Below are 10,916 nucleotides of genomic sequence, written 5' to 3'. Positions count from 1 at the left end.
GAAGGTAGAACAGTAAAGACACCTTTAATCAAAGTAAATGGTAGGTACCCACACAGAAAGAGAAAAGGTGTAAGAGAGAGAGATGGAGAGGGAGATAGAGAGAGAAAAGAGAATGGGTGTGTTTCACACTAGCCACCTCACTGAATGAAGCTAGAGGCCATTCCTCTACAAGAGAAAAAATAGAGAGAGCCGGGTGCTGTGACTGCAAGGTTTTTTATTCAGTGGTAAAGTCACTCATTTTAGAGTTTCAGTTGCTGCAACAGATTCTCACGGATATGCCCGGGCGCTGGATGATAGGTGCAGGATTATACAGAGAGGCCCTAACTGAAGAATGGGTGCAGATTTCCAGAAAGACACCTCAAATGAGGGGTGTGTTGTCCTAGAGCTCCCTGGGAATCTACTGATGGCTGAACTTAGCTCTGCTTTCAGCACCATGTCAAGTTATCTTTACCCCGAGGCAGAAGTAGGTTTTCATATGGGGACAACTGAACAGGAAATGGGCGACAAATTCTCCTCAGAAAAACTGTCGTTAGTGTGTAAAATAATGTGATTGTAATGATCTTTTCCATATCTAATAATCATATTCGTCAAGGTATATAGTTTGAAAAGCATTTTGATTGAAACGTGTACTTAAAAAAACATTTGTTTGAATATATTTAGTTTGAGAAAAGTTTGCAATTCTAACTTTGACTGAAATTTACAGTTACAACATTTTGGCTCTATAGGTCACATTGGCTAGGACTGAAGTTAGAATAGCAAATACCCCCTGTTGAATTAATAGTAAGATCAGATAATGGTTAAAGTTATGGCGAAGTGAAAATAGTAAAAGTAGGCTTTTTAAAAAATAAAATAAAGTTGATTACATTGGTTTTAAGATGTAAGAAAGCATAAAGAAATGTGTTCCTTTTTGCCCGCCTTCTAAAAAAAGGTTCTGTTTCTGATTGTAATTGTTTCTGAATCAAGTAGTTTGTACTGAATTCTATCGAATTTTGAACTAAAGGTTTATTTGTTTTCAACCAAATGCATTTCAAACTAAGGGGAGATTTACTAAGATTTTGCGCCATGTTTGCATCAGAAAAGTCACGCAAAACGAGGCAAAATCTTTTTTCCTAATTAACTTTCCAGCGCTAAACTTGTTTAGCGCTGGAAATAACGTAAAAGTAATGCTAAGCAGCGCATCGTGTTCCCATGCAACCACCCAAGGTCTCTCACGCTAAACTCAATTTCCCAAATACAGTAGATCGGGTTTAGCGTGAGAAAACTGTGCCCTTTTAAAATAGGCGCAAGGAAGGAGAAATGCTTTAATTTCTCCTTCCTTTTCCGACTTTACATGAGTGCTGCACTGTGCAGCACGCATACAAAGTGGGAAAAACTTTCCCTCGTGTCTAGGCATAGTATTTTGTACATGAAGGGTATCCTTCCCGAACAAAACCTATGTTGTACTCACACACTTGCCCTAGCGTCATGATCCTAAGGTGAATGTGTGTGGCACACAGCAGTTGTAATCAGCGCCGGCACAAGGGAAAGGGGTAGAGAGAACAATATCTTTGAAAATATGGCTCTCTCCTCCTCCCTCCCTGTCACACAACACAGCGCAGCCTCGCGGGGGTTGCGCTGGGTTGAGTGTAAATTTGGGAAATCTCCCCCTAAATGTTTTGAAAGTTTAACCTTGACTCACTGCAAATATTCTAACTGCTTGCTATAGTGTCATTGTTGTCTGAGTGCACTCATAAGAATAGAGGCAAACTAAAACCACCAGTAATTGTGCCCATTTTTCCGTAGTTCTCTTGAGTTTACTAAAGGGAGAAGGGTGTTTCCAAGTATTGGAAAATATAGCCGGCTAAGGGAGACTTGAGGTGCATGCGACTAAATCCTTGTGTTTTCTTCCAGTATGTTCTCTCTCTCTTTCTCTCCTAATAGGATCCTAACCATGCAGTCTTCAGTAATTGAAAACACTGCCCTATCAAGTTTTTGACCACCACAATTTGGCAGACAAAATTTGGCGAAAATATGTGCAGAGAAAAAGGGTGGAATGAGGAAACAGAATGCAGGAATTGTAGTCCAAACATTGTATCCCAATGTTATTCCCCACTGGACAGGAAAAAAAATCACATTGCTGCACTCAATTATTGTACTCCATGGTATTGGCAATTCTGTGATACACTTTCCCCGCACAACATATGATAAGGGACTCTGGGACAGATTTACAATAACTGGCGCATCCCTGCATATCAGCAGGGATGCGCCAGTTATTGTGCGCCACGCCTCTGCCACCATAGAAGCGCTGCATTTATAATGCGGCGCACCATGGGGCATAAACGGCACAGATGCGTGATGCATATTTGCCGTAAAGGTGGCGCATTGCTGGAGTTGCATCGCAAGCGCGATGCAGCTGCAGCAATGCTGTGGGGGGCCCTATCTTTCCAATGCTGCATCAATCCTTACGCCTGCTTCAAGCAGGTGCAGGGTTTTGATGCAGAATGGGCTCAAAATCTTGTAGATTTCACTCAGCCACTTTTATGATGACTTTTATGATGCGTTCCTGCGCCGGAACACCCCCCCGTGCAGGAACAGCTCCTTCTGGCGCAGTGCTTTACAATGGGACGTTGTAAATACCCCACAGTATGGAACATCTTTTGCGTCGCTGCTGAGTCACAAAAGTGACGCAACAGCGGCATAAAAGAGATGCAAGGGGCTTGTAATCTGCCCCTCAGTGTTTACATAAAGTAAAAAAATTGGTAAAAATGTGGTGGAGGTGAAACTGAACGGTAATCTTAAACAACGCAAACCTATTTGGTGTCATACTTTTCAGAGACAATCTTCTTTCAATGTATGTCTTTCCTCCCTATTGCCTACTTTACTGGCTTTTATTATGTACTTGAAGGGTCATGGCAGGATGAAGTAATAGATGACAATCAATGTAGGCTATGCAAAAATCAAGACGAAACTCTCAAACATTCTGTGTAGCGAGTTATTGGCTAAAAGATGGATTTGGCTTAGACAAATTCTAAGGAACACAACTACCGCAGAGTGAAGAAGCAAGAGAACTTTGCTTTCAGAGATCGAATAATCGGACTTACAGAGTGGCCTGATTTCTTTCATGAACAGTTAGACAACTAAAGCATCTGCCAACACAGTACCTGTATTCTGTAATACTCCATGTTGAATTTTTATTTGATTTTAAATAATTGTATTTTAAGATCAAACTAGGCGTGATGAATTATGATCATATGATTTTTACTTCCAGTATTGTAAGACAGTATGGTACCTTTTTATGTCTTTTATGCTTATACTGGATTTTGTATTATTGTGAAGGATTGTAATTAATCTAAACTAAATAAAGACTTGCACAAGGAAGGCTGCATATTGTCACAAGTAATATGACCTATACTGATCCTGGCTTAAAAGCTGGGGACAGAAATCTGAATGTGCAGGTAGGGATCTCTTCTTGCTGTCCCCCAATGCTGGCTGAGCAAGAGGCCCCCTTCTTGGCACACCAACAACCTCTTTTAGAAGTCAATGAGGATTCTGCCAATGTTGTGCCAACATATTTCCAGAGGATAACAGGGTTTAGACAACTGGCACTTTGTTGAAGGTTCTGCCCTTTTAGCAATGGAACTCCTATGAACCTATTTTTTATTTTTTTAGTTGTGGTTAACTAGGCTGTTGGGAACTCATAATATAGAGGAATGTTTGTACAACTTTAAAGGAAAGAGGTCGAGAGACTATGGTAAGAAGATATGGGCTCCTCTTAGAAACTGGAGAGAAGTTAGATGAATAAGAGTAAGCAGACTCACAGGCGATGTTGATTGACTCCCTTATGTACAATTGTCTGAAACAAACATGGTTTTATGTCATCTAAAAATGTAATTTTAAGATGTATAAGATGTATAAGATGTTTATAGCAATTTCAATGTCTGATTTTATCCAGTTAATTAATGTAATTTTGTGATACCCGGAACCATCTCAATAAAATACATTTAAAAAAAAAAGGAACTTCCATGAACCACCGAGGTAGCCAGGCCTCTTAGGTCACAGCTGGTGTCTGCCCACGGACCAGACGAGAACTACATAAAAATGCCTTCTTCTCACTCTTGTGGAGAGAATGTTGTCTACAGGTCCCTGATAAAAATGTAGCCACTTCCTTTTCCAGTTTGGTTCAAACTTCTTTAGAAACCTCCACCCATCACATTAAGGCTATCACAGAGGATAACATAGAGTTACAAGCTATAATAGAAATAGCTGGCGCTCTTATTCCTGGTTGTCACACCAGTGGCTAAGTGGAGTTAGTGGTACTCACCCTTTCCACAAGGCTATTCTCTGCCTGTAATGCCCTTTTGGCACCAGTACTGCCAACAGTGAGGTCAAGGTCTTCTTCGGGTGTCAATAGACACCCACAGTACATGCTGGGGCCCAGGGTGTTCTCCTCTTGTGGTGCCTGCTAGGCACAGGGATACTTACCAGAGGTCAGCACTGTCTGCATGGCCATGTTATGCCATGCAGTACAAGCAGGACCCAGCAGTCCCATCAACTAGTTGTCTACGAGTGGAACAAATGGTATATCCTGAGCTAAAAAGTCAATATCATAGTCCATCAATTAAATCCAATGAATCAGATTGTCTTCATTTCATCTTCATTTATTTTCCAGTTAATTAATTAATCCAGTCTTCACCAAGAGAGTTGTCTACGAGTGAATGCTTCCATCTGCAGTCTCTGTAGAGTTGATCGGTCACCTCACCCTCCAATATCCCTCTTCAGAAGCGGATCTTCATCTACAGGAACCTTATCTCTTATTGTGAAATTTAGGTCATGTAGAAATTACAGGCATTGTCTTGTGCCTGAAAGGCATATCTGATTGTCAAATGAGGTGGTCAGCAGCACCTTCTGCGGGTGTCCTGCGGCTGAGAATCTAATGATGGTCCAACAATGGTCATGGCGAAACACATCCAAGTTGAATATCCTAACTGTTCACAGTCCACTCCTTCCTGAGTGCGTCCGGCTGAATGAAAAACCATTTGTATTAAACACAGCTGCTTCGAAGGGAAGCATACCGACACTCATGCCAATAGAAAGGCAGAGCTAAAACTATAAATAACATTTCCTGAAAAGAAGAGTTTTCCATCCATATTTAAAACCTGCTCAGAATCAAGTAATCTCACCGTAATCGGCAGAGAATTCCGTAATTTTGTTTACAGAAATGAGAAAGATCAGCCACTCGATCTTTCTCTAAGAATCTTCGGGAGGCATAGCCTACCTTGATTAGAGGAGAGAAGAGCCCTCACAGGAGTGTGCATCTTGACTCTTCTTTGCCAACACAAAGGCTCTTTTTGATGCCGTGCTCTAAAGGAGGTTAGCATGGCCTTAAATTTGATCCTTTGGTTGATCGAAAGCGATCAACCAAAGTGTCCTTGCCTTGGAAGGGTATAAGGATAAAGTGATAGACAATAAAACCCTCACTGACTTTTGCCATTTGTTAAGACCATTTAGCACTATAACTAATGGCCTAGTATCCCCACATGCTGTGATGCGATTACTCAACTCTTCTGGCTGGAGGTTTACTAAAAGGAGGATGATGTTTTATTTATGTGGGTATGTAACTTCAAGTTAGATGGCTTTATAGACTGCAGAAGACCTGCAGGCTTTCTCACACATTTCTGTCTTTAAATGAAGATATGGGCATATGCTGTCCGTGCAGGAGGTGAGCAAAGTCAAGGGACTTCCTGGAGAAACAACTGTTACATAGTATCTTGTCTGCAGCCTCCATTTGTTTGCAAACTTGTGAGAGAAAGATAAGTTGGGTTAAACAACATGGGATGAATGTTAAGCTTATTTGAGTTTGAGTTTCTTGATCCAGGGAAAGCATAAACCCAATTGCTACAAATGTAATTTCAGGAATCCGTGTCTTCCCTTCGTTCTAAAAAGTGCCAAGATTGGAAGATGTATTGTTATTCTATTTTCAGTGCCGTAGATCACTCTTCTCTACAAAGACTTTGCTTAGTCTTTCCTATGGCTCTATAAAATTGCCAGTAAGGTAGGAATGAGTATAAGCTTGCTCTTGACAACGATCATGGGATACTTGGAATGCCCTGAATTGACTTCCTGGAAGTGTCAGCATTCTGACCCTGGGGAGTGTGGGCTTCTTTCAACCTGAGAGTGCTGACATATGTAAGAGTGCCACCTTGATGCTGTGCTGAGTGTCTAGATCCTACTGCCCTTGAGGTGCCATGAACAGTTACCAGAGGAGCTGTATAGTGCTACTTGGAAACACGCACATCACCTCTGTGCATTACAAACTTGTGAGTTTTCTGAAATGCCTGTAAAGAAAGATTTTCGGACCAATAAAGTTGTCCAGAGTTATGGAGGTGAATATTAGCCAAGAAGAAAAATAGAAGTGCTGAGACGACGTTTCATTTTTCTACAAATTCAGCATAGGATTCAACCTATGTGCCTTCTACTCATAGAAGCCCTCATGGTGAGCCACCATCTGGGCCCTTATGCTCAGATTTAGAGCCTCTTTATATTGTGGTGGTAACTGAAATGGGTCCTATATTCTGAGGCAATTCTAAATATTTCAAGGCCCTACCAATTGAGTTTACCCCATCACAGACATAGGGACTGAGTTAGTGTTTGGCGGACATAGTAGTGCCTGTTAGTATGGCGGAGTACATTACCTCCGCCATCTCAACTGTACTCCACCCGCCAAATTTAAGAGATGACCATGGGCTCAGTGGTAATATCTATACCCTGCAGGAACTGATGATGGCTATTTTAATGTACTAAATGTTTTAGTGGATGGAAGCTGTCCTTTCTGATGGCTGTTCACCAAACGTTCGACATTTTTTGTTTTTTAGAAAAAAACTCCCAAAGTAGAATTTTCTCCCAAGATGTGGGATCATTATTGTATTTTTTCCTGCACCTAACTGCCAGATTTTTCCCTGCAGTGATGGATTGGAAAAAAGGCACTACTCTGTCCAATGTAAATAGGGTGGAGGGTGCAACGTACTTCCCTTGACAGCCAATATTGAATTGGACTGCTGGAAGAAGTATTCCATCGACGGAGCCAACAGGGGCTTCGCCAACATGAAACATAAGGTCCCTCCATTTTTAAATGAAGCAGACAGACTGACGGTTTGGTGGGCAGAGTACTCTGTTGCATTTGCAATGTAGTACCCTGTCCACTAAATTCTAAACCAGGGACATAGTATGGTGGAGGAAATACAGTCAGCAGTTTCTTTTGCCTTTTCACCTGCCTTGAGTTGGACTCAACTTCATTCTGATTTAGCTGAAGATTTGGCTTTACTGCTTTCTGACATCAGACCTATCCTCCAGCTCAATGATCGTTGTCAAATACCTCACAGAAACTGAGGGCTTGGTCGGGAGGGGCTAGAACGCCTTACGGGGTTCTGGGAGAAGACTGATCTTCACTTGTATCTCCTTCCTGCTCACAAAATGTTGTGGAGCGTGCAGGAATCAATGCTTAACCCAGAGGCATGAAGATTTTCCCCGCAGACCCTGAAGTGCGGTGGCCCCCTGAGCTCCAGGGGGCCCTTCTATTACTGTGCTCGAGCCGCAGACTTGAAGGGTCTTGAGCTTGGGGGCCCTCTCCATGTAACTTGTAGGGGGGCCCCCTCAAGTTTCATTCCGCCACTGGTTTAACCACTTCCAGCTGCAGGAGATTGGGTTGTTAGAAGAATAGGGGTACTAGCTAAGTGCTATGAGTGTTTAGGGGTGAGTGCTGGCTAGGTGTGTGGGTATAGAGATTAATGTGAGGAGTAAAGGTAAGGATGTGTGGGATAGGTATGCAAAGGTGTTTGTGTGCAATACCTCCTTTTGGAGCAGATGGCTTGGGGAAGACGGGACAGTGCAAGGGACTTCAATACATATTTTCCACTCTGGTAGCACAGACCACACCCTATTACAATTGGAAGTGTCTACTGTTGATGGAGTCAGGAGTGGGGCTTCTTCTTTGGGAGGCTCTCCCGAAGTATGGGGGATAGCTGCTCTTCTTCCTCTTCTTGAGCATCTCGTGCTGCTCTGCACAGTATGGAGGAGACAACAGATGAGGCCACCAGCACCCCGGCTGCTGCGCACAGGATGATTCCCACCACTTTACAGATCATGAGTGCCTGGTTGTATTCCACTGCCTTCTGGTCTACCACCACAAACTGCCCCTCGGTTATGCCTTCCAGCCGTGGTGGCACAAGGGCTCCTGTAGCCAAGGCTGCCATACCAATCAGGAGAAGCAGCATTCCAGTGGAGAGGCACACCTGGTAAAGAGAGAAAAGCAAGCATTAGGAGGTCTCTCCCTACTCTGCAACAAATTCACATTGCAGGCACACCTAGTGAAGAGAGTAACAAATTCTATTATTAGGAGGTCATAGAAAGAAAAATATGTGGAGCCGTAACTAGAAATAATTTAGGCTCAAAGACACCCAGATATGATAACTGACAAGCTTAGAACAAACTTGGAGTAACTCAGAAGAAAAAGAGGAGTCAAGAGCTTATTTCAGCATGTCAATAATGATCAATGCCATTACAATCATTCAATAGAAGAGCATGAAATGCAGACTAGTCCTAACACAAGGAGTCTCCAAGCAGTAACGGATGATCAAATCCACAATCATGTACGTTAAATCAGAAGGGGGACGGAAGAGCTAGTTATTTTAAGAGGTCCTACTCCTGTGCTCCTCCTTGTACTCATGTAAACCACGGAAAGGAGATTGTTCCAATATGTAGCCGATGCACTCAAGGTTGCTATCTTGCCAGCAATCAAGTCGCTGGGAGATCTGAACTTCGGATCATAATGCCCACACACACCTGATAGGGTGTCATGCTTCATCATAGGGCGCTCCTTGTCAGACTGGCGCTGCAATGTCTGACGGGCCTGGTGGCTTCTTTAGCGGAGTTCTTCAGATCTGAGGGCGCCGTATATGGTGGGTGCATGTGGGCTAAAAGATAGAGTATTGCTATGTGTGCAAGGTGACTTAAAATAGGCACCGGACTCAGGAACAATTTAATTCAAAATGGGTAAAAACAGTGGCGCTACCAGGAGGTCCTTAGGTACCAGGGTAGCTCTATGTGTGCATGGTCAACATGTTTCATGCCTTGGAAGCCCAGACGTCGGGCGGCACTTCATCAGGACCTTTAGAAACAACAGTAAGAAGCCCCCCAAAAAATGGGGGGCTGGGGGACTCCCCGTAAGTTGAGGATGTCCGAATGAAGTGTAGCTGATCCCGAATAAGAGGAGGTACATTACTTCATAAACGAAGGGGAGGGACCCGACCACTGTAAGGACCACCTATGCATAGGTCGTGAAATGTCAGCTCACCTGCGCATCTCCCCAGCGTCTGCATATTCAAATGATCAGCTACACTTCATTCAGACATCCTCACCTTACAGGGAGTCCCCTGCCCCCCCCCCCCCCTTTTGGGGGGGCTACTTTCAGTTTTTTTCAGGAGATCTTCCTCAGGGCTGGGAGATTCAGCGTAGGACTTTGGTACATATAATCAGTTTATCTGGAACTGAATTCTTGTTCTTTGGCGTGTAAGACCTCTATGGGATCAGTGGGCTTCTCTTCTTTTGCGTTGTCAGAATTCCTCTTAAATCATGTGGATCCGGTTTTCTTTGTCTTTTCGTTTGTCTCTGCGTCTTCGTCGTCCCTTTTGTCTTCACATGACTGCTTATGATGAAGCATGATACCCAAACAGGTGCGTGAGGGCATTATGATCTGAAATTCAGATCTCCCAGTGACTTGATTCCTGGCCAGATAGCAACCTTGAGTGCATTGGCTACATAGAGGAACAATCTCCTTTCCGTGATTTACAAATCCACAATCAATCACTGGAAGAAAAAGGGACAATGATGAATGCCAACAAAAGCAGTCTTACAGTTAAGAGCGATAAATGCCTCAATCAAGTACTGGAAGACAATGAGACAGTGACTAATCTCCACATGAGGAATCCCAAAGTCAAGGACGATCATAACCACAATCAATCCTTGTAAGACTATAGGAAAGAGATTAAACACCTCTCGAGGAGTCTCCAAGACATCAAGGATGATCAATTGCATATTCACTGACACATGGACTTAACCCAACATGATGAGCCCCAAGTCAAGGATGTCCAATCAAATTACTTACTGGAAGAGTACATGACACATAGACAATCCAAAACTGGAAAACCTCTCCAAAGTCAGGGAGTATTTTCCTTGTGAGTTAGTGCCCTTGTAAGTCCCCCTCCCAGCAGCACAAGTTATTAGTCTTGGCCCATTGTCTGTTCACTATTGTGGTACCACTAGTCGTCTGTCTTCTGGAGACACCTCGCCTACTAGCATACACCTTGGTTGTCCACAGAACCCTCACATGCCATGCATCCTCCCTCTCTCCATCCTGAAGATGAAGAAGAGAGTGTGGTGCTCTCTCCTTGGTATGCTGATCAGTGCGGAGTGAAAAAAGTACCTGACGAACTGGAGGGCAGCTTTACCTTCCAGAGGAGTGCATGGCAGCCACGATGGAGATGCGAGTTCTGGACACTGCCTGTGTCATCGTCAGGGATGGCCCCTGCGCAATCTTCGTAGAAGAGGTGTAGGTAAGAACGGACACCGTACCACTTTCCTTCCTCCACATTGGGACCCCTTCGGCAGCTACAGGTGGCCATGTGTGGCTCTACAGGGTCAGGTAAATAGAGACGAAAAGGGACTGAGACACAACCCATGTCACAATGGATATTTTAGTAGAGCCAAAACCAGCTTCCTGGATACACGATTGCTCAAAACTCAAATCACCTGTGTACTATACCCAACACATCCTTAACCAAAGACATCCCTATACTACAGCCAACATATCCATATTCCCAACAGTCAGAAGCCCAGTCTTGTTTTGATATCCCCCAAAACATACTGCTCTGCTTTACAAGGGA

The 10,916-nt window shown here is 43.5% G+C and overlaps 1 protein-coding gene across 1 annotated transcript; it reads right to left on the bottom strand.

Annotated features, from left to right (window-relative positions):
* Nucleotides 1-202: 202 nt before the first annotated feature.
* NRSN2 (neurensin 2) lies at nucleotides 203-10,655 on the bottom strand. Its single transcript, XM_086932715.1, has 2 exons — nucleotides 10,482-10,655; nucleotides 203-8,267 (listed from the first exon to the last, which is right to left on the bottom strand). The coding sequence occupies exons 1-2, from the start codon at nucleotides 10,653-10,655 to the stop codon at nucleotides 7,947-7,949; spliced, it is 495 nt and encodes a 164-aa protein (XP_086788841.1). The 3' UTR covers nucleotides 203-7,946.
* Between the last annotated feature and the right edge of the window lie 261 nt (nucleotides 10,656-10,916).

The sequence above is a fragment of the Lissotriton vulgaris genome, chromosome 7 (genome assembly GCF_964263255.1).
Source record: "Lissotriton vulgaris chromosome 7, aLisVul1.2, whole genome shotgun sequence".
Taxonomy (NCBI): domain Eukaryota; kingdom Metazoa; phylum Chordata; class Amphibia; order Caudata; family Salamandridae; genus Lissotriton; species Lissotriton vulgaris.
This window is presented reverse-complemented; position numbering and strand designations above follow the sequence as displayed.

Excerpts from the sequence above, each read along its gene's own strand:
- NRSN2 (XM_086932715.1), bottom strand. The coding sequence starts at position 10,655 with ATGGCCACCTGTAGCTGCCGAAGGGGTCCCAATGTGGAGGAAGGAAAG. Across the intron at positions 8,268-10,481 it reads GCCATGCACTCCTCTGGAAG|GTGTGCCTCTCCACTGGAAT; the intron begins GTAAAGCTGCCC and ends TCTCTTTACCAG.